The sequence below is a fragment of the Neolamprologus brichardi genome, chromosome 3 (genome assembly GCF_056152115.1).
Source record: "Neolamprologus brichardi isolate AB-2024 chromosome 3, ASM5615211v1, whole genome shotgun sequence".
NCBI lineage: Eukaryota > Metazoa > Chordata > Actinopteri > Cichliformes > Cichlidae > Neolamprologus > Neolamprologus brichardi.
In genome coordinates, this window is record NC_142106.1 from 16,684,208 (window position 1) to 16,710,490 (window position 26,283).

The following is a 26,283-nucleotide window of genomic DNA, read 5'->3' on the forward strand; positions in this document are numbered from 1 at the left end:
GTTACATCAAACTTCATCAGTGTGGACAAATGCTGAATAACTCTCCAAAAGGCTAGAGTTCTGTTAAATAATAATAAAGCCATGAAAACAAATTGGATCATCATTATCTTCAGGACACAGGGCCTGAAAAAAAAGCCTACAAAGTTACATGAAACTAGTTAAGAGTTGTTGATTAAAGTATTTTGTTATTATAGTAATACAACAAAAACTGTTCCAAATGTTGTAGTCTATTATACTTTTTCAAACCATGTAGATCTATAGTCTCTGCGGTACTCAATCCTGTATTGAATCCTTGTTCTTCATTTGTTGGTATTACAGCAACATGACAGTTTTCCTGCCCTATGCAGATACAGCAGAGGTAACACCAAACTGCTGGGCAAGTTAAACCAGATAAGAACCATTAACACTGAACACTTGACAGTGCTGCTCACCAGAAGTGATTTGTAAAGAGCATTTGATACAAGCAACCCAACAAACCATAGCCACACAGCACAGGTTATAGCTGTGATGGTGTAGAAAGCTCTCAGCTTTGATTGGTCAACCATCTCCTTTTCCCCGCCTCCTTCCCCTGGCCCTGGGCGAATCAGAACAAGGAGAACAGAGAGGCTGCAGAAAGATATGATTATAATGGAGGGAACCAAAATGCAGAACGTTGGGGCAGATTGGTAGTCAGGAGGTAATAAGAGTGCAAAACCCGTCAGTCCAAAGCTCAGCAGCCAAGCACAGCCGATGGCGATGTTTCTGATCCTGACCCCACGAGCATTTCTTAGACTCATGTAGGTGATGGGATGAACCACAGCCAGATAACGCTCTACACAGGTCAGGAGGTGGAAATATATCTCTCCGTGATAAGCAACGTTACAAACATATAATCCTACTGCCTTACTCACTGAGTGATTAGTGTATGTGCCACAATACATGACCAAATACCCTAAGATCGAGATCAGCTCCACGGCAACCACGTGGTAGGTGAAGATGTCAGAGTGGGTTGCTATTTTAATAGAGCGCTGATGCCGCCATCTTTGGTGACCAACATAAAAGACGAGAACAAAGACAATGATGAGGAAGGTGATTTTCACTGTATTGAAAGGAATAAATTCGTATGAATATATGGCGCAGATATCGTCCATAACATTGGAGGTGGCGTTAAAAGACATAACTGCTGTATGATGTAGGCCTGAGGAGGAAAAAAAAACACAAAAAAAAAACAAAAAAACCACACAACACAATTAGAGGGACTGGAAGGGATTGACAGATCACAGTTATAATGCATCTTATTAAGAAAACAGTCTCTGACAAATTAGTAGCGCTTTAGGCGCAATACTGTGAGAGATAACTGGCATTGATATAGGTTTTTTTTGTCAACAAATACTAACAAAGTTTTAATTTTAATCAACATTTAAAAACAAACCACAATAACATGGGTATGAAATTTTTGACAGTACAAAAATATACTCAGAATGAATTAAAAATACAATATTTTGCTCATTCATAATATCAAGCTGGTGGAGTATAATAATAAATAATTTTCCATTATCCTCTGTCATTAAAATCTGATCACATGTAATTCATAGAGTTGTTCACAAATAAAGAAAAGGTCTATGACACTTAAAGAAACGTTTTCATTTTTAAATGAATATAAAAAATTCAAATCCAAAACACATTTTGTCTCTTAATTTTAATAATTCGGTAATCCCATTCAGTGTTCTCAGATTTACCTACAAATAAGGATCTTGTCATTGTAGTGACTCAATTTCACTACAGTTGCAAAGTGGAAGCAGCTATGAGTTCCACATAGAATATACTGTGTTGATGTTATCATTAGAAATGATCTGGTTTAACTTAACCTGACCCACTAGATTTAATCACTTCCTCAAAGGTGTAATAAAACCATAGCGCTGTAACTTGACCAAAGAAAAAAAAAAAATGGGCTTTTAAGAGTAACCTTTGTTTTGAACAGGTTTAAAAAAAAAAAAAAATTTTAAAAAACTATTAATTACAAGTTCCTAACATATAGGAAGGCAAAAAAAAAAAAAAAAAAAAAAAAAAAAAAAGATAACCTACATCAAAATTTAAATTAATGTATAGTTAGCACAGCTTGAAACACTTTAATCTCAGTTGCATCAGTACAAAAAGATAAACAACAGATTAAATATTTTTTTTGAAAAAGAAGGCATTTAAAAATTAACGTGTCACTATAATCACCTTTTTGGTTGAATTGTTTCCTCTGGTTTGCGTCTCCAAACTGACCGACTGCTCTTCACTCTAAATGTGCACTGATGCTTCTTCTGGTGTTGATGGTGGTCAGAGTGTCACGGGGCCGAGTGGCCCGTACTGAACAGGACTCAGGTGCAGAAACCCAGAGCAGAGACAGCAGATGATGTGACAATTAGGCGTAAGTGCAAAAAACGTAGCAAAGACAAAAAACAATAAGACGTGGAGTTTGACGAGGCGTGGCCTGGGAAACGTGGCTAGGGCGAGGGAATGAGGCCTGAGATGCAGAGTGGAGCTGAGCAGGGAACAGTCACACTGAAGAGAGAAGAGAGTGGAGTTAGGGAGGTAGTGGAGGCAGCTCTGAAGTGGCAAGTTGTAAGGGTAGCAATTCTTACTTGCAGTAGGGGACATGGAGCGTTGAGAGGGGGGTGAGAGAATCCAGGGGGGGCTGAGTGGCGTGGAAAGGCTGACCTGAGATCCGGGGCTTCAGATGGAGTGTGATGGCAGGAAGGCAGGCGAGGCACAGAGGGATTTTCAAAATGATTGCTTGGTATCCTGAGTCTGGAGGTGGAGCGTGAGCCAAGCTGAATACAGCAACTGCAGCACAAGAGAGTCTGGTTAACAAGATAAATCACAGCAAGAACTTGACGTATAAGGCCTGTTACCAACATGTGTTGATGACGAACATCAACGTGTGGCTTAAATCCCTCTGGCTTGATTGCCTGCAATAGGCTCCAGGTGTGCAGGAGCTGGAGGAGCTGGCCCTGCCCAGGGGCGGATCCCAGGTAGGTTCAGGAGCCTTATGGAAATTCCAGCCACCCACTGCAGACCATGACACAGAGTTCACACAGCAGCTGAACAATGGGGGCCTTTTGCATGACTCTATAGGTGGTTAGAAGCAAATACTTCACCATTTGCATCACAGTAAGGTATTGCAGGTTACATCAGTATTTTCTAACAACTATAGATAATATATGTAGAAAAAAAACAAATTCTCTTTTTCACCCCAACATGTAGGAAACCAAAAACTAACATGGAGTTCAGCTGATTTTTGGTAGAGTTGTATATACGTGACAGAACAGTTTAGGATGTGTAAATAATGGAAAAAGTCAACATGCTTAGAATTGTTAATGTCTATGTTTATTCTATCAATCCATCACATGGCTTGTAATTTAAGACCGGTGTTCATTCAAATTAAGCAGTCTCATGCAGCCTGTATCTACATTGAGCAGTTTGATGGGATTTAATTTACAGCATGTGTGTGAGGATTTTACTATGCAAGCAGTATCAACTCTACTTCCATTATTATTAGAAGATTTATTGTAACCCTGATACTTATTGCAAGCCATAATTCTGAAATGCAGTGTTTATAGTGTATAATGTGTATGTTTATCAATATTTAAACCTCTCTGTCTTAAATATATATGGTTATATCATCTTATATCATCCATTATAGAGATTAGAGCACTCTTCGTTGCACTCCACAGCACACACTATGTTGTTTGGCTTGTGTTTTGCCAAGTGCACTTCTATGTTCTGACTGGAGAAATTTCTCCTGAGTTTCTCTGCTTCTTTATAAAGGAAGTCAATATTGTTCCGTTTGTCATTTTGGCTACGTCAGCAAACGTGCTCTAGTGTGAACCTTCAAAGTGGCCCGCAAGCGGACCATTATTATTATTATTCTTATTATTAGAAGATTTATTGTAACCCTGATACAATAAAACACAACACGCTCTGTTTAGACCCAGAGCAAACAGTATTGTTTGACTGATGGCCCAAAGACTTGTTTCTGACTTAACGTTTCCCAATTTTGCTTTAAGTTATAAAGTTATTGTGTCATTTACAGTGTTGGTCAAGTTACTTGAAAAAAGTAATCAGTAACTAATTACTGATTAATTCCCCCTAAAAGTAATCCCGTTACTTTACTGATTACTTATTTTCAAAAGTAATTAATTACTTAGTTACTTAGTTACTTTTTAAAAACACGATTTACAACCTGAATAGGTGATAAAGCGATAGATCTTTCAGCCCAATTCTACTTTTTCTGCATAATCCATCATACAAAATGTAATCAAATGGAAAAGTCCCTTTTTAAAACTTGTTTTATTAGTTTTAATCTTTTAACTTTATGTATCAAGCAAAAATTTAATTATATGCAACATTCTCTGACTGGAAGAAATTTGTTTAATATTTAAACCTATTTTCTGCACATTCCAGCACATAAAATATTTTTTTGTGTTTACACTCAGTCTTTCAAATAGATGCAAGTAAAACACAGCAGAAAACAAATAAAGTCAAAGACTAGCGGTCCTGTTGCTCTATTTTCACCTGTAAAGCAGGAGTGGGTAGGCAGAGGTTTGCCCTGGTGCAGGTGTGCCGCAGCGGTCAGTGGAAGAATCGGCGAGTTTCTCTGTGAGTTTCCCATTACGTGGTAGCGCACTCGGTGCTTGCTTGGAAGTTTAGGGGTTTTTTTCGCTGTAAAAAGAAGTTTTCTTCCCACGCACAACGGACACTAATGTTTTTGTCACTTTTTATGGAATCAAACTCAAAGTAAGGTCAGTACTTCCAAGCTTTAAACGCTGCACGCTCATACTCTCTCCCGCACTCGATATATTATCCATTGTTGATCTGCACACAGCTGTTGTCACGAACGTAACACTCGCTTACATCACTGTCATGAGACATTCTCGCAAAAAAATCACGGTTTTAGTAACGCAGTAACGCAGCGTTCCTACGGGAAAGTAACGGTAATCTAATTACCGTTTTTGCAATAGTAATCCCTTTACTCGTTACTTGAAAAAAGTAATCGGATTACAGTAACGCGTTACAAGTAACACGTTACTGCCCATCTCTGGTCATTTACATATGGCCTAATAATTACCCTTATTGCTGTTTTAGAGAGGAGCGGTGCTTCAAAGGATAGTTGCAGATTTCTGTCAGAATCTGCAGATTATACAGTACAAATAAAATGTACACATTTCTTCAACATTGTCTTCCCAACAGTTTCACTGACATCTACATGTTATTGCCAGGAAGCGTTCGCGATGTCTTCTTGGGCAGTTCTCCAGTGCTGATAATTGGCGTCTGTCTTGTGTCAGTGACGTAAAAGACGGATTTAATGCGACATGACCATTCACACAGCAGACGCTTTCTAAAACATCGGATATGTATCGTATTCAGTACCACATACGAAAGTGACCCAGGTTGAGCTGGTCACACTATCATACCATGATCGGATATGGGTTGCATTGGGTCAAAAAAGTCGGATTTGATGCATTTTCGCCTGCAGTGTGAATGTAGCCTTTGTTTCTTCCTAGTTGGTGTTTGAACTAGATAATGTTTTTATTGCTTTAACAATTGTGTTAAATAAAATAGCCCAAGGTAAGTCAGCAAATGATGTTGAATAGGTTGTCACATTTACAACATACAACAAGACCTTCATGTTTCTATGGTAAACCTAAGTGAATCATGTAGGATCTGCATGAAACTCAACTTATTTTGTTCTTGTGTAGATGGCATGATACAATCTAGTAAGAGTGGATAGTTGCCTGGAATCACAAAATTTATAAGATCACTGGGGTTATAAGAGGCAGACAACCATACAGACACCACATGTGTGCTATTGCTACATATTATGGCTTAACTTGTCAAGGACAATAATGTAAAGAAAAATCTTTAACACGCTTTGTACTTTTTTAAGCCTGGTTTGACAGCTTGGTGGTGCAGTGGTTAGCATTGTTGCCTGGGTTCAAATTCACAATCTGGCTGAGTTTGCAGTAGGTTCTCTCTGGGTACTTTGCATGACTTTTAACTGTAGAAGAAAACCGGTTATTGGGGTTAGGATAATTGGTGATTCTAAATTAGCCACAAAGAACCTAATCAACATAATCAGAGAAAATATCATAAACCTCTACAAATTATTTGCTATAATAAAAAATCTGAATGTGATCAGAAAAATAAGAGCTACCCCCCATTAATTCTTTAAAATATTAATAACATGAACAATTATTGCTTAATTTATTTTTCTCATGTATATGCGCTAAAAGTACAGCAAAGCCCCTACATGACCTAAAAGCACTACAGCCTGCCTTCATTATCTCTAGCTGATGAATTTGATACAAAATGTGTTTTCAACATTCTGTCATGAAGTTACGAAAGTTCTGTTCTATTTTTTTTTCAAACTTTTTAAAGATTAACTGAATGATTACTGCCTGCCAGGCCTTATATAAGCAACATCCTGCCTAGTACAACTGAACAACCTGAAAAAAATACATATGTAAACACATACAAAGCACAAACAAGCATTGTACAAACAAAAAAGTTGATTTGTGCTGTCATTTGCATAGCCAGCAGCCATTGCTCTATATACGACATGAAAACTTTTGGAAGTCAAATCATTTGGTCTGTTTTCCATTTTTTTCAAACAAAGATGAATGCCTTTTCAGAGGTTGACATAACTATAAGAGCTGAGCATGTCTATTAGGGCTGCCACAAAAACGTATAGAACAGAGAGGCTGCAGAAAGTTATGATTATTATGGAGGGAGCCAAAATACAGAAAGTGGAGCAAATCTGTAGTTAGCAGGTATTAAAATTGTAACACATGTCATTCCTAAGCTCAGCAGCCAAACACAGCCAATAGTGATGTTTCTGATCCTGACCCCACGAGCACTTCTTAGACTCATGTAGGTGTCTGTTGTAGGGTGAACAGCAGACAAATAATGCTCTACACAGGTCAGGAGGTGGAAAAAGATGAGGACACATAGCGTGAGGAGGAGAGTGATTTTCACTGCATAGAAGGGAATTAATTTTTTTTTAATTTCGATGGATTATTGGGGGGGACAGTATGGTGGCACGGTGGTTAGCACTGTTGCCGCACAGCAAGAAGGTCCTGAGTTCAATTCCACCATCAGGCCGGGGTCTTGCTGTGTGGAGTTTGCATGTTCTTCCCGTGTTTGCGTGGGTTCCCTCCGGGTACTCCGGCTTCCTCCCACTGTCCAAAGACATGCAGCTTGTGGGGATAGGTTAATTGGATAATCCAAATTGCCCATAGGTGTGAATGTGCGAGTGAATGTGAGTGCAAATGGTTGTCTGTCCCTGTGTGTTGGCCCTGCGACAGACTGGCGACCTGTCCAGGGTGTACCCCGCCTCTCGCCCTATGACAGCTGGGATAGGCTCTCCCCGCGACCCTGAAAAGGATAAGTGGATGCGAATGGGTGGATGGATGGATGGATTAATGGGGCAGAAATAGTCCAGAAGATATTTCAAAGTAAAAGTAAACTTTATTGTCATTTTCGCTATGTACAGTATAGAGAGATGAGATGACGAGGCTCCAGTTACAGTAGTGCAAAAGAACAAACAATAAATTAGAAAATAAATATACACTTTTGGAATGGGGGAAAAGGATCAATAACATTTTTAAATACAATTTACAGTGAGTGGTTTAAATGAACCCTTATGGAAGGAGAGAAAAGAGTCCAAATGAGGGGTCAAGCACAATGCAGGAGTCCTTACTGATGTAGTGCTTGTGGAAGATGTCCTGTAGCAGAGGTAGAGATGTTCCAATTTTCTTGGTAGCTGCTTTAACAATCAGCTTATGCGTTTTAGCTGGCTGAGGTCGTCGACTTTGGTCACCTGCTTCAAGCGTCTCGATACACCACACTAACAGCCAAAGAAAACTAACACCTACTCCACTGGTGATGGAGTAGGTGTTAGTGGTCCAGGTGAGGTCATCTGAGATGGGAACATGATACTGTTAACAGTCTCTAGTGCAGAAGTGAGAGGCTTGTGAAATGGGACGGTCTAGACTTCGTTGCACTGTTCAGGTTGCGTAGCAACCATGATACTACCCGTGAGAAACGTTAAATACAGCATTGTGTGACAGAAATGAAGGAGAAAAAATGTTTTGTTGGTCATTCATTTTTGTCATGACATCACTGTGATTAGTTGAGTATCTGAGGCTGAAACCACAGGACTGTAAAACATGATTGTTGGGCTTCATTTCTTGGCTTTAAAAAAAAAAAGCCAAGAAATGCACTATGCGCCTCCAGGTGTTTTATCAGATTCGAGGTGTTACCTCCTTTGCACAGTATCAGCTTAAAGCACTTGTTGCAGGCTGCTGAGTTTGCATCTTTTGCTGTGAAGTACAGCCAGACTTTTGACTGCTTCGCCTCGGGCATTTTTCATCTGTAGGTTGAAATAGCTGATACAACATTAATAGCCCCACTGCGAATCGCTACCTGGGACACAAAAACCCCTCCACCACAGGTGGGATCCCAGGGGCTATGTTGTCTGCGGGCATGGCAAATTGGTCCTAGTTGAGGGACCAGACAAAGAGTGACACCGGTAAGTTTTCACAGATCCTGTGTGAAAACTTGGCTCCTGGAGTGGGGCGTAGTATTTTTCCCGGCCCAGTTTCCACCTCCCCACTGACACAGCTGCTCTGCTGCATTCTAGAGGTGTCTAGTTTACCTTAAGTTTGTCATGGTCCCTGTGCCTCACCAGCTGATCCTGTATTAGGCAACATGTGTTTTGTTGTTTTTGCTCTCTCCCTCTCTTTCTCTCTCTCACCACAGTGCTCATTATGGGCTCCCGCCCCTGGCCCACGCAACTGACATCTACACACCTGCTGCCTATCTGTGTTACTCGTCTCTGGATCGTTGAGCTATCAGCGTCAGTCGCTCAGTCGTTAGTGAGTCAAATTCTGTGAAGTTGTTTCCGTCTGTTCGTCGTTAACTCTAGTTTCTGTGTACAGATCTACCCCGGACCTTTCCCTGCCTGCCTGTCATCCTGTGGACGAGTGTGTGGATTTGTGTTACCCAGTTGTGGAGAGAGGAGAGAGATTCTTTGGAGTGTGTCTGATTTCCGTTCTTCCCCTCACATACCCCGGACTGCACTTGGGTCCATCTCATTTACCTCGTGCCACTGAGCCGTGACAAACGTGGGCATGTGCATAGCCAACTCTGAGTACCTTGGCGCTGATTCTTAATCCGACTGTGGTCGCCTTCCTCTGCCAGGTCGCGGTCAACTTTTGGAGGTCTTCCTGAGTTGAGCCCAGCAGGGCGATGTCATCCGCGAAGTCCAAATCAGTGAGATTATGCGCTTCGTGCCAGGAGACACCAATGCCAGCTTGGTCAACTGATCATTGCATGATGTAGTCAATTACCAACAGGAAGAGGAAGGGGGATAGCGAAGAGGAAGGAGGATAGCACGCATCCTTGTTCGACGCCAGTATTGATCTTGAAGAAATCTGTGCAGCTGTCATCCGTCCGGACGCAGCAATGGGAGTTGGAGTAGAGAAGCATCTACAAACAGCTGAGGGACTCTATAGTGGCGTAGGATAGCCCATAGAGTCAGCCGGTGGACGCTGTCAAGAGTGAATGAAATTAATAGAAATCTTCCTTTGGTATTCCAATGTTTGTTCAATGATCATGTGGAGGGTGAAGATTTGCTCGACGCACGACCGGCCACTCCGAAAGCCATCGTTCGTGGCAAAACACTTTCCAGGGTACCGACAGTAACGTGATGCCCCGCCAGTTGTCACAGTCACCCAAATCAGCTACACTCTGGGATGAGCTAAAAGAGGCTGTGGTCAGTGCAGCAGAATCGAAGATTGGTCGCCGACAGGGCAGCTTCAAGGAACGCTGGATCTCCGACCGTTCATGGGAATTTGTCGATCACTTCTCTGTCTGAAACAGTCTTATGGAAGTTTTCTTTTTCTGTCTCCAAGTTCTCCAAGCCCAGATAGACAGCCTTCTATGGGAAGAGGGGAACATCACGGCCACCTGTACCCAAGCAGAGGAGGCTCTTTCACACCTATGCACAATTTAGACTAACCAATTAACCCATCCCCACAAACTACATGTTTTTGGACGGTGGGAGGAAGCCAGAGTACTCGGAGGGAACCCACGCAAACATGGGGGAACATGCAAACTCCACACAGAAAGACCCCGGCCTGATGATGGAATTGAACTCAGGACCTTCTTGCTGTGCAGCAAGATACTAACCCTGACTTGCTCTCTGATGCATCCATCAGAGTATGAATGCATATTAATGATAGTTAGAAAAGCACTCACCGTATAGATATGTGCTTGTGTGAATGGGTGTGTATGGGGTGAATGCAGCGTGTTGTATAGAGTGCTTTGAGTACTCCAGGAGAGTAGAAAAGCGCTATATAAGAACCAGTCCATTTCCCATCTGATATATATATATATATATATATATACTATAGTCACAAATGCTAGAAAATGTCAAAGGTTTACATAATTCATAAAAGAGTAAAATGTCTTACCCATTCTGTATCATATTAATTAACCAGTGTTAAATATGTCTACTCTGATATTCTCATTTTTTGAACTTTTCTGTAAACTGTTTATAACATTCAACACTTAATAATTTAAACCTTGCAGTTTTCTCACAGATACAGTAGTAGTCATATCTTTAATAAACTGACTTTTCTGAGTATTTAAGTACTAGAGCATCTCAGTTTATTTGACTCCTTATTAAGTTGTGTATCAAAGCATAATTGCCAAAAATGAATCGACTTTAAAAACACAAGTTTTTCTTTTACTTTTTAAATGTTGTTATTTTTTGCTGATTACCTAACTTTATCTGATTTTACATTAGACATCTAGAATTGAACACAAAACCTAAAGATGCATTGAATTACTTTGTACTAAGTGTAATTCTACTCTCTAACACCGTTTAAAATATCAATATACACGTTACATTAATGTATAATGAACTGCTAAAAATGTGTTAATAAAATGTATCCATTTTTTACAAATGCAGCTAGAATGATTGACAAAATGACAGAGACTGCATCTCTGAAATATTTATTTTCATAAAGCTTATTAAGTGGTCTGTCCATTACAATAAAGTATCATGATGAAATTGAAATTATGCACAGGTCAAAGGACCACAGTGCACATTATTTTGTGCATTACATAAAAATAATGACAACTATAGGCTGATTCCTACACATTTTTACTGACATAAATATAAATCAAGAATGTACTGATGATGTAATGATGTTTAACTAGCAAAATGAAGATGCTGCATGTCTCAGGTACATACTTTTGAACTTGCCAGTAAACCTAATCAACAAGGTCAGTAACAAATATTATAATATTTACATAGTATCACAAACATACACAAATCATTTGCTATATTACAAAGCCAGAATGTGAAGAGAAATGTTTTGGAACTACACCCCACTAATTCTGTAAAAGGTTAAAATAAAAAAAATTATGCTGTCTTTTTATCTAATAAATTGTTTATGTACACAGAAAGTAAAAACATGCATTGTACAAACAATAAATCAATTTCTGCTGCCATTTGGATGGCTATTAAAGTTTTGTTTGAAATGTATACTTTTGAAAAACATGTCATTTATTCTGTGTTACATCCACCATTCCCCTGCTTTAAAAATACACATTGGCACATTGATGAGGTCTGACGTAAACATAGTTACACCAAACTTCATCAGTGTGGACAAATGCTGAGCAAGTCTTTGTGTCCTTAGTTTGAAACTCTCCAAAAGACAAGTTTTTTTAAAATATCAATAAAGTCATGAAAATAAATTTGATCATCATCATCTTTAGGACACAGGACAGTATCAAAAGCCTACAAAGGGACATTAAACCACCAGTTATTTTTGTTATCATAGTAATACAACTGAAACTGTTGCAAATGTTTTAGTATACTATACTTTTTCAAATCATGTAGATCTATAGTCTCTGCGGTACTCAATCCTATTGTCATGGCTGTGTGAAGGCAGACAGGAATGGTGGACCCAAGAGCAGGACTCACGGAGCTTTATTACTGGTTCCAGGCAAAACAGAAAACTGGCTAAACTGGACAGGCAGACAAGCAGGCAGACAGAACACACAGTGAAGGATGAGTGTGAGCAGACGTTAACAACACGACAGAGAGCAAGGAAAACACAGGGTTTATAAACACAGGGGAGCAATCAGGAATGGGAGACAGGAAGGGAACACACCTGGGAGAAATCAGAGCTGACGAGAGCGGGGAAACGTAAACTGAACACACTGGCATCAGACACGGACCTTCAAAGTAAAACAGGAAACTCAACACACACGCAAAGACACCGACTCAGAGACGCGGGTTTTACAAAGAGACCTGACTACACTGGAACAGAGGGAACACAGAGAATCGTGAAGGGCAAAGAGATCAAAACTGGGACCTAGAATTAACAAAACTAAAATACAAGCAGCAATAACATCAGGGAAATAAATAAAACTATTCAAATCACTGGGTCATAGACCCAGGACCATGACACCTGTATTCAATCCTTGTTCTTCATTTGTTGGTATAACAGCAACATGACAGTTTTCCTGCCCTATGCAGATACAGCAGAGGTAACACCAAACTGCTGGGCACGTTAAACCAGATAAGAACCATTAACACTGAACACTTGACAGTGCTGCTCACCAGAAGTGACTCCTTGAGAACATTTGATACAAGAAAGCCAACAACCCATAGCCACACATCACAGGTTATAGCTGTGACAGTGTAGAAAGCTCTCAGCTTTGATTGGTCAACCTTTTCCTTTTCCCTACCTCCTTCCCCTGGCCCTGGGCGAATCAGAACAAAGAGAACAGAGAGGCTGCAGAAAGATATGATTATAATGGAGGGAACCAAAAGGCAGAACGTTGGGGCAGATTGGTGGTTAGGAGATAATAAGAGTGTAAAACCCATCAGTCCAAAGCTCAGCAGCCAAGCACAGCCGATGGCGATGTTTCTGATCCTGACCCCACGAGCATTTTTTAGACTCATGTAGGTGATGGGATGAACAACAGCCAGATAACGCTCTACACAGGTCAGGACGTGGAAAAATATCTCTCCATAATAAGCAATGGCAGAAGCGTAATATCCTACTATCTCACTCACTAAGTGATTAGTGTATGCACCATAATACATGACCAAACACCCCAAAACCCAGATCAGCTCCATGGCAACCATGTGGTAGGTGAAGATGTCAGAGTGGCTTGCTGTTTTAAAGGAGCGCTGCTGCCGCCATCTTTGGTGACCCACATAAAAGACGAAGGCAGAGAGGGTCAGGAGGAGGATGATTCTCATTGTATTGAAAGGAATAAATTTGTATGAGTTTAGAAGGCAGCTTTCATCCATAACATTGTCGGAGGTGGAGTTAAGTGACATATCTGCAGTATGATGTAGGTCTGAGGAGAGAAAAAACAGTTAGAGGGAAAGCATTGGGAAGTACTGATAGTTCACAGTTATAATGCATTTTATTAAGAAAACAGTTTCTTGACCAATTAGTATAGTCAAGTACCAATTGTACTAATTGTACTAGGATATTGAAACGCAGAACTGACCGCCACAGAAAATCCTTTGCACCGGTGGCAATAAGACTGTAAAACTCTTCCTCGCTCTGTAGGTGATTTTCCTGAGGATTAATAACAAAAGTTATTCTGTTCCCATTCAGACCGTGCAATAACACCCAATGTTTGTTTCATCTCCCTATCATATGCTGCTACTTTCTTTTATTCAGTTGCACAATACTATGTCACTTAGAATCACCTGCACTGATAGCTAAGCTATTTATTTTTCAGGATATAGTTTTATTGTTATAAACAGGACTGTTTTGACTGCACTAATTGGACTGTTTTTAAAGCTGCGTCTGAAAAAATGGACGGACACTGTGACATCATACATCAGTTTTTGTGAAGATGTGTGTGTGCCAACAAAGTCCTTTTGCACATACAACAACAATAAACCATGGTTCACTCCTGAACCCCAACATCTTCGTAAGGCCAAAAAGGACGCCTACAGAAGTGGTGACAGGGCCCTGTACAAGCAAGCCAGGAGGACACTGACCAAGGAGATCAAAGCAGCTAAAAGGATCTACTCCCAAAAGCTGGAAGAACGGCTCTCAGCCAAAGACCCTGCGTCAGTGTGGAGGGGCCTGCAGGAAATCACCTGCTACAGATGCCCTCCACCCACTGTTGAAGCAAACAAAGGCCTGGCCAACGAGTTAAATACATTCTACTGCAGGTTTGAGACGGACAGACTCTCACACTACACCCTCCTCTCCCCCGAGACATTGCTTCAGACATTGACCCCCAACACACCTCCCACCCCTCCTCCCTTCCCCCCTTCCCAATCCAATCTCAAAGACCACCCCCACCCTCCCCATTCCAGACTCAACAACCACCACCACCCTCTCCAATCCAGACTCAATGACCTCCATCACACCTCTCAGCCCGCTTTCCTCCTCCCTGAAACTCAGAATACACACTGAGGATGTGAGGCGACTATTTCAGAAACAGAAGCCCAGGAAAGCCCCCGGACCAGACGGTGTCTCACCCTTCTGCCTCAAAACCTGTGCTGAACAGTTGGCTCCCATCTTTACTCGCATCTTCAACAGATCCCTGGAGCTGTGTGAAGTTCCCTCCTGCTTCAAACGTTCCACCATCATCCCTGTTCCCAAGAAACCCACCATCACAGGAATGAACAACTACAGACCTGTCACCTTGACGTCTGTGGTCATGAAATCCTTCGAACGACTGGTATTAGCCCATCTGAGGGACATTACAGGCCACCAGCTGGACCCTCTGCAGTTTGCCTACCCCGCAAACAGGTTGGTGGATGATGCAGTGAACATGGGGCTGCATTGCATTCTGCAACACCTCGACCGCCCGGGAACTTATGCCAGGGTCCTGTTTGTGGACTTTAGTTTGGCTTTTAACACCATCGTGCCTGAACTTCCAAACTCTCCTAGCTTAGCGTGTCACCAGCTACCTGTCAGTGGATCACCAACTTTCTGACAGACAGGAAGCAGCAAGTGAGGCTGGGGGAGATCACCTCTGAAACTCTGTCCCTGAGTATTGGTGCCGCTCAAGGATGTGTCCTCTCACCACTACTGTTCTCCCTCTACACTAACGACTGCATCTCCAAGAACTCGGCTGTTAAACTCCTAAAGTTTGCAGATGACACCACCGTCATTGGCCTCATTCAGGATGGTGATGAGTCTGCATACCGGCAGGAAGTTGAGCGGCTGGTACTCTGGTGCAGTCAGCACAATCTGGAGCTGAACACTCTTAAAACTGCAGAGATGACAGTGGACTTCAGGAGACATCCCTCAACTCTGCTCCCCTTCACCATATCAGACAGCCCTGTGTCGACTGTGAAGATCTTCAAGTTCCTGGGTACCACCATCTCCCAAGACCTGAAGTGGGAGACCAACACCAACTCCATCCTCAAAAAGACCCAGCAGAGGATGCACTTCCTGAGACAACTGGGGAAGTACAGTCTCCCACAGGAGCTGCTGATCCAGTTCTACACTGTGGTCATTGAGTCTGTCCTGTGCTCCTCCATCACAGTCTGGGATCATGCAGCCACTAAACAGACCAGGAGCAGACTGCAGTGGACTGTACGGGCAGCAGAAAGGATCATCGGCGCCCCCCTGCCCTCCATCCAGGATTTGTACCTCTCAAGAACCAGGAAACGAGCAGGGAAAATCATCACAGACCCCTCACACCCTGGACACAGACTTTTTGACCTGCTGCCCTCTGGCAGACGGTGTAGAAGCCTGCAGACCAGGACCACCCGACATAGGAACAGTTTCTTTCTCCTCGCCGTCTCCCTCCTAACCAGTTGAACTGTCACACTGGCCCCACTGCCAGACTGCAACTGCACCTTATGTACATTCTGTAGTATTTATTCCACCTCATTTGATTTCTGTATTTTATGTATATAAGTTTAGATAAATAAATAAAGTTCTTCTTATTTTATCTTATAGATTTAGGTGCAATACTGTCAGCAATAATTGGTACTTGATATAGTTTTTTTTGGCAACAAATACTCTAACATAAAATCTTAATTGTCAACCAACATTTAACAACAAACCATAATGACATGGGTAGGAACTTGTTGAAAGTAGAAAAAGTATACTCCAAAAGAAAAAAACAAAAAAAAAACAAAACACAGGGACATAAGTAAATCAAAGCAAATCAAAGAAAAGTTTTCATTTCTAAATGAATATAAAAAATTTCAAATCCAAAACACATTTTGTCTCTTAATTTTAATAATTCTGTAATCCCATTCAATGTTCTCAGATTTACCTACAAACCAGGATCTTGTCATTATAGTGATATATACTGTTTTATGTTATTAAATATGATCTGATTTAACTGAATTTAATCAAGAGTGGATTACTCATCAAAGCTGTAATAAAACCATAGTGCTATAACTTGGACCAAAGAAAAATGGGCTTTTTAGAGTAATCCTTGCTTTAACAAAGAATAAAACAAAAATAGGTTTTAAAATATTCACTGAATTAGTTTTTTTTTTTTTCAAAAATACTAATTACAAGTTCCTAACATATAAAGAGAGCGAGGTGAATAAAAGTAGATAACCTACATCAAATTTTAAATTAATGTATAATTAGCACAGCTTGAAACACTTTAATCTCAGTAGCATCAGGATAAAAAGATAAACAACAGATTACCTATTTTTTGAAAAAGAAGGCATTTAAAAATGAACGTGTCACTATAATCACCTTTTTGGTTGAATTGTTTCCTCTGGTTTGCGTCTCCAAACTGACCGACCGCTCTTCACTCTAAATGCGCTCTGATGCTTCTTCTGGTGTTGATGTTAGTCAGACTGACAGCAGCAGAACTATGTCAGCTTTTTGCATGACTCAATCAGTGGCACTCGCTGTAAATTACAGCAGCAAATTATACTTCAGCATTTGGGTCACAAATGCTGAAGTATAATTCATCATTTGTCAGTACAGATGTACCCTGCAAATACAGATGCAGGGTACATCTGTATTTTCTAATAATTATAGATAATATATGTAGAAAGTTTTTTATTTCCACCCCAACATGTAGGAAAACAAAAAAGTGTTTTTGAGTGTGGAGTGGAGTTTGCGTAATTACTTTTCTATACGTGTAAGAAAAGTTTAGGATGTGTAAATAATGGGGAAAAAAACATTGTTAAATGTCTATGTTTATTCTGTCACTCCATTAAATCTGAGAGTATTCAAACTATCTTTTATTTTCACCTCTACATGTAGGAAACCAAAAACTAACATGGAGTTTGCGCAATTAGTGTAATTGGTTCAGGTTGAGTTTTTATATGTAACAGAAAAGAACATACAGTTTAGGGCTGTCAAGGATATGTACATAGCAGAAAAAAATATGTTGTATAAGATTTTTAATGTCTGTATTTTACTCGATCAATCAGTTAGATGTGACAGTATTCAAATAGCTTGTAATCTAAGACAGGTGTTCATTCAAATTAAGGAGTGTCATGCAGCCTGTGTGTACATAGAGCACTTTGATGGGATCTAATTTACAGCATGTGCGTGAGGATTTTACTATGCATGCAGTATCAACTCTAACTTACTGTAACCATAATACATATTGCAAGCCATAATACTGAAATGCAATGTATGTAATGTATAATGTTTATGTTTTAACCCTCTCAGGTTAAATATACATGGTTAGATTATCTATGATCATCCACACCAGGGGCAATTCTCGGATCAGAACTTTGGGGGTGCTGAGCACCCAGAGAGCTGCCCAGCCAGGCAAGATAAACTTTACTCGTCACGGTGAGACTTCTTCCCTGTCTCTGTCAGTCCCTGCATCCCTAAATGTCTCCAGTTGTCTCGAGTTCCCTCTGACTGTCTCCTTGGTGTATTTAAACCCCTGTTCCTCCCTGTCCTCATCGTCTGTTGTCTTCATCTCCGTTATCAGTCATCATAATTTTACCATCTCTGTGCAAGTCTGCAAATTTCTTTATTAAATCATAAGATTCTTAAATTCATCAAGTCTCTCTGTGCCTGGTTCCTCGTCACAAAACACGACATCACTGTTTTGTACATTTTAACACAATTTAATCCCACATTTGTGAAAGAAAAGCAAAACACTTTTTTAAAAGTCTGTAACAAAACCATCAAATCTGATAAAGGTTATTTAAATGCTGCAAACAAAGAATGGATTGGAATTTAAAAAAAAAAACATATCCTAACCTTAACTACTGGGGGAGAAAATGATGCTCATAGTGAGTAAGAAGTAAACTGAGTACATTTTTTGGACAGAGATTCACTTTTAACGTGTATGTATAATATAATACAGATACATAAAAAACACTCCAAAATAGAGTCCTTGAAACGTACAATTGTACAAAATGTTAATAAAAAAATATAAAAATGGAGGCAACTTTGCCTCTGGTACAATGTATAATATGTATGAAAAGATCTTTACTGCAGATACTACTACGGCTCTGCAGATTTTTTCTTTTATTTTAACCTATGTGGCCTCACCTTGAGGTTGGCAAATCGCTTTTGGTGGTCAAGTCTCTCAAGCAGTTTAACAGTTTCTGTTGTGCCTGTCACTGTTTCCTGTCTGTTTTCTTACCTGGTTCTTCCTGACCTTGTTCTTTCTCCTCACGTTCCCCTCTTTCCTCTCTCCCTTGTTGGACTGACAATCATACACAAATAGGTTGTATTCAATTAGATGAAAAAATTACATTAATATGAAAAAAACACTATTAAGATCCACTAATAAAAAAAGTCCTCTCAGTGTACTTTCAACCAAAAGGCAAATAACCAAACCACATGTACATCTAATAAAAGATATAAATATTGAAACACTGATCCAACATTATTCTTGATTGACGGATCATTTGATCTCATACTTTTACCTGAATGTTGCTCCTGGGTTTAATATCAGCACATATGACAAAATAACCAACTTCTCTCTTTCCATTTCAAACAGGACAGAGGTAACAACAGTAGGCTACGGACAATTTTAAGTTTTAGATTTTAAATAGGCTGTATAAATTTCAATGGGAGTAACAGGACGGTCAAATGCATCTGACTGTAATACAGAGTAGATCGTATTGTAGGGTCACAAACATAGTTGGAAAACACGTGTTACGGAATAAATACATATTCTTAGTGCTTATTTTCTAATCATATTGTTTTATGTAGTTTAATAATAAAGGCATTTATAAAGCAAGGCCAGCTGTGAGACAGAACTAGGTCAGAGGGTGATAAGTCGCCTAGCAACAGAGGTTGAAGTTAGGGGAAGTTTAAGAAAGAGGAAGTTTAGTGCAGAGCAATATTAAGAACAGGAAACCAGACAGAAAAAGCAGTAACACGCACACACATTAGTCAGGCCAGAAGGAGTTGTTGTTATCGAAACTATGTGTGACGTATGACTAATTATATTATACATATTTTGGCTTCTAAAGCTTCAGATGTGCGGAGGCTTTAGCCCGGTGCATATCTCCGTTTCTGGAAATGAATAAAAGAATGATTTAAGAGTTTTGACCAACTGAGTCGTGTTCTTTCTATTCAGTAAGAGAAATGAAAGAATCGGGTTTAATACACGTTTTCAACACTGCAGGTTACCTGGTGTAATGTTTTTCAGCTAAAAAAGAAACATGGTCTGACTCCTACCTAACTAAGTTTAAATGCAGCTAACATGTCCTGTTTTAAGCCACGCACTTACGCTTACACCTCTCAGCCACCATCACTCTGGCAGAAAGGGCGCTAGAGCCAGAGTAGGGGAGAGGTGAGCTGTAACAAACCATTTTGGGAGGGTGTGTGTATGTGTGTGTGTGTGTGTGGGGAGGGGTTATCTATACTTTTGTTGTTAAAATGTTACGTCTCAATTAAGTACTGTATGCTTTAGGGCTGGGCGATATGACCCAAAATTCATATCTCAATATTTTTTAGCTGGGTGGCGATATAAGATATATATCTCAATATTTTTTAGCTGGGTGGCGATATAAGATATATATCTCAATATTTTTTAGCTGGGTGGCGATATAAGATATATATCTCGATATTTTTTTAAAGCCATAAGTTAAGAACAAAAAGAGAGTTCTTAGTCACACTGTGTCCCAGATGTCACACAGGCATTTTTATTTAAATAAAGCATAGATTTACATGAAGAAATTACTCAAAAAGAAATTATGAGCATTTATTAAATAATCATGCTCCATAAATAAAAGAAAACAATGTTGTTTTTGTGCATAACAAAAAGCTCATAATTGTGCAGTCAAAATGTAAACTATCAGACGCTGAGCATAATAACAAAGACAGATTTCACAGCTGCTCTGTTCCCAACTTCTACTGCGTGACTGACAGCCTTGAGTTTGAAATCCTCTTCGTAACCATGTCTCTTAGCAGGTACCATTTATGGCCCTTATACACACACAATACGGTAATATTACGTTGAAGCACAGTACGTATCACTCCGCGAGGCTCCTCGGTAGCCGTAATGCTCCGACAATCCATCAAGCGCTGCAGCTCCGTAGCTTAGCAAAGTCGTACTAAAACATTTTTTGACAGATTGCTGAGCGCCGTGTACCACCTAAAATTGGTTCGCGGTCAGTAAGCACAACCAGAATTCATACATAAGGCGCGCCGTCAACTTTTGAGAAAATGAAAAGATTTTAGGCTGTGCAGCCCCTGTGGGCTACATGTCATTAGCATGGTTAGCTCGTTAGCGCGGTTAGCTCGCTAACACGTTGACGCCGTCCAGCCCCACAACTCTCTAACGGAGATTTGCCGTGTCCATCTTGTCGCTGCCTGCAGGTGAAGCTATGGGGGAGGAGGGGGAGTTGTGTTCAGTGAAGGAGGGTCGAGGCCGAGTAACGTTGCGCAGAGACAAAAGTGGACGAAAGAGAGGCAAACTTGTGGCTCCACAAGTATAGTTATAACGTAACATAAACTATATCGATATAAAGGATATTGTCACATCTTATATCTCGTATGAAAAGATATTGATATTTTTTAAAAACTCAATATATCGCCCAGCCCTAGTATGCTTCTTATATTGTTCGTAGTGTATCACACAAACAGTAAATATTGTCAAAAAAGTAAGAAATCTTTAGGGGTGCTTTGACTCATTTTGGGCTAAAAAATCACCCCTGATCCACACACTCATTTCAATTTTCATTAGTAAAGAGTAATGTGCACCTGTGTTTTACAGCACAGAAGCACTGCGCTGTAAAGTTTCACACAGAGTGACAATGATGTGTCATGACATGAGAATAATTATGACATGATGGTGGACAACTCGAACTGAAGCCTGCATTAAGTCATCCATGCAAATATGTTTCAAGTATTTTTCTTTGTTCTAAAATTTGATGACATTTTTGGAAGAGTGACTTTTATCCTTCAGCTGCAGATGAATCTTGTCCTGTCGAGGTGGCTCTTCTATCTTGTGCCAGGTGTTAATGAAGTGGCTGTTTGGTTCTCCACTGTAGAGGTCTGTGCACTTTTTGCCACACTCCACATTGTTTATCTTGACTTTGGGAGTTTTCTCTTTGCGATGAGCCTTTTTTTCTGAGAGCATGGCTGTGTCTGAAGTGCAATTGGATGACATGCTTGGAGAAATTCTCCTGAGATTCTCTGATAAACCTACATAAGGATTTTCCATCAGTGCCAGAGCACCTTTGGCTCCGCCCGTGGGCAGGACTTCCTCAGCTTCACGCATCTGGAGCTAATTGGGGCAATCAGGCCAAAGAGGGATTTAAGCTCTGCGCTGTCATCTCCTCCCTGCCAGTTCGTCAACTACCTGATGTTGGTAACCGGCTCCCACGGTCATGCTGCTAATCTCAAGTTGTTTGACTCACGCTGTTTCTTGTGCTTCAGGACCTATTCTCCAGTGTCGACTGCTGCTCACCACTTGGACCTCAGCTCCTTTCCACACACTGGGAAATATCTCCAAACCTCACCTGCCTGCCCTCCTGCTCACTCACCACTTTGGATCCAACGAACCCCAGGTCAGCCGTTTCACCTCCCCCTCGATACCACACCTCCACCTCCTGCAAGTAAGCTGAAGAGACTCTCATACTTCCCCGCTCTGGTAATCCACTTCAACCCAGCTCTAACTCCGCTCTCCTCTCTCCCCAGTGTGACCAATACTTACCTGCCTAGATCCCGTTGTCCTCACGTTCATACCACGCTAATAGTTCCACGGCTACGTTTCCACACCGCAGTTTGCCGCGTTATTGTGTTTTCACCCATATTATATATTCACCAATAAATTGTGTTAAAACGCCCTCTTGCCTCCGCTCTGTGTGTCTGCGTTTGGGTTCTGTTCAAGTTGCTGGCCTCCGTCCAGCGTGACAGCGCGACATAAGGGATGACGATGTTGTTCCGTTTCTCATTTTGTTTCTTCCTGGTTGGTGTCTGAATTAGAAAGCAATAAAAACATGCCCTAACAGTTGTGTTAAATAAAATGGCCTATGGTAAGTCAGAAAATGTTGATTATGTTGTTACTTTTACAAGATACAAAAGACGTTCATGTTTCTATGGTAAACCTAAGTGAATCATGTAGGATCTGCATGAAATTCTACAACTTAATTTGTTTTTGTTGAGATGACCTGATGCAATCTAGTAAGAGTGCTTAGTTGCCTGGACTCACAAAATTCACAAGATTACGCAAAATTTCAAACCACAGGAAAACAACCTGGGTTAAAAGAGGCAGACAACCATACACACACACACACACACACCACACGTATGCTATTGCTACATATTGTGATCTAACCTGTCAAGGACAAAAACGTAAAGAAAAATCTTTAACAAGATTTGTATCGTACACTAAAAAAGGCCATGTTGGATTTACTTAATTCAATAGTGGGCATTCGTTGCACACAATTGTTTTGCTTTGGCATAAATTTATACAACTGCGTTAAATCAACACTTATCCATCAATAAGTGTTGATGAATGTGTTGAATAAGTGTCACTTACTGAACACAGCAACCTGTAGTTATCTGCCTCTTATAACTCCTGCAGTTTGATATCTCATGTGATCTTGTGAATTTCATGAGTCCAGGGAACTAACCACTCTTACTAGATTGTATCAGGTCATCTCAACAAGAACAAATTAAGTTGTTGAATTTCATACAGATCCTACATGATTTAATTACATTCATAGAAACTTGAAATTCTTGTGTTTAAATTACAAATTAGACTTTTGTAAATGGAAAACCACCAAATTTCCTTTTTTCATTAAACCAAAAAAAGCTGCTTGACTTGACTAAGATGGACGCCTTCCCCAGACCACAATCCAAATCACGCGAGCTGACTCACATGCAGTGTTTAACATTGCTATATTACTGACTTACTTCACTCAAACATATTTGAATATGAATAATTTAATCTACCCTCTCTGCATATCAAGTAGATTCTACACTATATAGTTACACTTTACTGTAAAGCATGAGGAAATTGTGTTAAACACGTAAGATCTTTACATAAATCTAAGAGGTAGCCAATCCCCTTTTTTAAGCCTGTTTGACAGCTTGGTGGTGCAGTGGTTAGCACTGTTGCCTGGGCTGAAATTCACAATCTGGCTGAGTTTGCTGTAGGTTCTCTCTGGGTTCTTTGTTTTTCTTGTACAGTCATGCAGTTGTTGGGGTTAGGTTAATTGGTGATTTAAGATTAGCCACAAATGTGTGTTCAAATGGTTGTCTGTCTTTCTGTGTTAGCCCAGAGATAGACTGTGGACCTGTCCAGGATGCACCTGCCACAGGCCCCAGCCTCCCCCACAACCATGACGAATATTTGCAGAAATAAGTTGTTGTTATAAATCCAAAAATTTTTTGTTAACCAGACCCTAGACTTTCTTGAACACTCGAAAAAAACAACTGTTGAAATGAAATTAAAATAATCATAGAAAGGATTTCATCTTAATAAATGTCTTTGTAATAGAATTAAGTAGTTTTATCGGACTAATATAATTTGCATCAGGTCAACTCGTGGCTCAAGAGTTGGGAGTTCGCCTTGTAATCGGAAGGTTGCCGGTTCGAGCCCCAGCTTGGACAGTCTCGGTCGTTGTGTCCTTGGGCAAGACACTTCACCCGTTGCCTACTGGTGGTGGTCAGAGGGCCCGGTGGCGCCAGTGTCCGGCAGCCTCGCCTCTGTCAGTGCACCCCAGGGTGGCTGTGGCTACAATGTAGCTGCCATCACCAGTGAGTGAATGTGTGTGTGAATGGGTGGATGACTGGATATGTAAAGCGCTTTGGGGTCCTTAGGGACTAGTAAAGCGCTATATAAATACAGGCCATTTACCATAACTCAATTGAATTAAGTTGGAGTCAATTGCAGTGAGTAAGTAAATCCATCATTAATTAATTAATCTGGTCCAACTGAAGTACGTACATTAAGATAGAATAACAGAATTGGCAATGCTAATATAAAGCCATTTAGTCACGTGGAAATTCTTCCCGTGATTTTTTAATCACGTTAATGTTAAATCAACTGCTTAGAACATGTGCTGTATGCATTTTTCACTTCATGAGCAATAGAAGAGAATGAGAAGCTGCAGACTATATACTTTAACTGTTTATTTTCATTCAGCTTATCAAATGGACTCTCAATTACAATAAAGTATCACAATAAAACAGAATTTACAGTATGTCCCAATGGACCACACTGCACATTAATTTGTGTTGTACATAGGTATCAGTCAGTTCAGTTTATTTTTATTTCAAGCATCATTCATCACAATCATTACAAAATATCACTCCATTCTTCTGTTTGAAAAGGTGTAGGACGAAGCATGCACTTATTTTGCCCTACCTTCTCAACTATAAGGTGATTTCTACACATTTTAAATTCTGCATGTCTCAGCTAAACATATGTTTTGAACTTTAAACATCCTGTCTAGTACAACTGAACAACCTGAAAAAAAATACATATGTAAACAGCAGTGTTGGTCAAGTTACTTGAAAAAAGTAATCAGTAACTAATTACTGATTACGTCCCCAAAAAAGTAATCCCGTTACTTACTGATAACTTATTTTCAAAAGTAATTAATTACTTAGTTACTTAGTTACTTTTTATAAACATGATTTACAACCTGAATAGGTGATAAAGCGATAGATCTTTCAGCCCAATTCTACTTTTTCTGCATAATCCATCATACAAAATGTAATCAAATGGAAAAGTCTCTTTTTAAAACTTGTTTTATTAGTTTTAATCTTTTAACTTTATGCATCAAGCAAAATTTAAATTATATGCAACATTCTCTGACTGGAAGAAATTTGTTTAATATTTAAACCTATTTTCTGCACATTCTTGCACATAAAATAATTTTTTTGTGTGTGTGTTTACACTCAGTCTTTCAAATAGATGCAAGTAAAACACAGCAGAAAATAAATAAAATCAAAGACTCAGCGGTCCTTTTGCTCTATTTTCACCTGTAAAGCAGGAGTAGGGTAGGCGGAGGTTTACCCTGGTGCAGGTGTGCTACAGCGGTCAGTGGAAGAATCCGCGAGTTTCTCTGTGAGTTTCCCATTACGTCGTAGCGCACTCGGTGCTTCCTTGGAAGTTTAGGGGTTTTTTTCGCTGTAAAAAGAAGTTTTCTTCCCACGCACAATGGACACTAATGTTTTTGTCACTTTTTATGGAATCAAACTCAAAGTAAGGTCAGTACTTTCACGCTTTAAACGCTGCACGCTCATACTCTCTCCCGCACTCGATATATTATCCATTGTTGATCTGCACACAGCTGTTGTCACGAACGTTGCACTCGCTTACGTCTCTGTCATGAGACATTCTCGCAAAAAAATCACTGTTTTAGTAACGCAGTAACGCAGCGTTCCTACAGTAAAGTAACGGTAATCTAATTACCGTTTTTGCAATAGTAATCCCTTACTTTACTCGTTACTTGAAAAAAGTAATCGGATTACAGTAACACGTTACTGCCCATCTCTGGTAAACACATGCAAAGCACAAACAAGCATTGTACAAACAATAAAGGTGATTTGTCCTGTCATTTGCATAGCGAGCAGCCATTGTTCTGTATGTGACATATGATAACCTTGGGAAGTCAAATCATTTAGTCTGTTTTCCATTTTTCCAAACAAAGATGAATGCTTTTTCAAATGTTGGCATAACTATAAGAGCTGAGCATGTCTATGATGTCAAATTTAGAAACCAGTCATGGTCCCAACGTGTATTTTAAAGTTACATTCTTCTTTGTGCAGCTGAAGAAATAGTGCTTCTTCAAGACATCGTTTTAGACAGAATTTCCTCTGCTGCACTTTTCAG

General features: G+C 40.0%; 2 protein-coding genes across 2 annotated transcripts; both read right to left on the minus strand.

The window, feature by feature from the left end:
- Positions 1-299: 299 nt before the first annotated feature.
- LOC148103637 (uncharacterized) lies at positions 300-1,157 on the minus strand. The gene has a single exon (XM_087839168.1). It carries the CDS (start codon positions 1,155-1,157, stop codon positions 300-302), a length of 858 nt encoding a protein of 285 aa, XP_087695294.1.
- An 11,375-nt stretch (positions 1,158-12,532) lies between these two features.
- LOC148103638 (uncharacterized) lies at positions 12,533-13,393 on the minus strand. The gene has a single exon (XM_087839169.1). The coding sequence runs from the start codon at positions 13,391-13,393 to the stop codon at positions 12,533-12,535; it is 861 nt and encodes a 286-aa protein (XP_087695295.1).
- Positions 13,394-26,283: the final 12,890 nt, after the last annotated feature.

What these genes read in the sequence shown, in the direction of transcription:
- LOC148103637 (XM_087839168.1), bottom strand. Translation starts at nt 1,157, where the DNA reads ATGTCTTTTAACGCCACCTCCAATGTTATGGACGATATCTGCGCCATA.
- LOC148103638 (XM_087839169.1), bottom strand. Translation starts at nt 13,393, where the DNA reads ATGTCACTTAACTCCACCTCCGACAATGTTATGGATGAAAGCTGCCTT.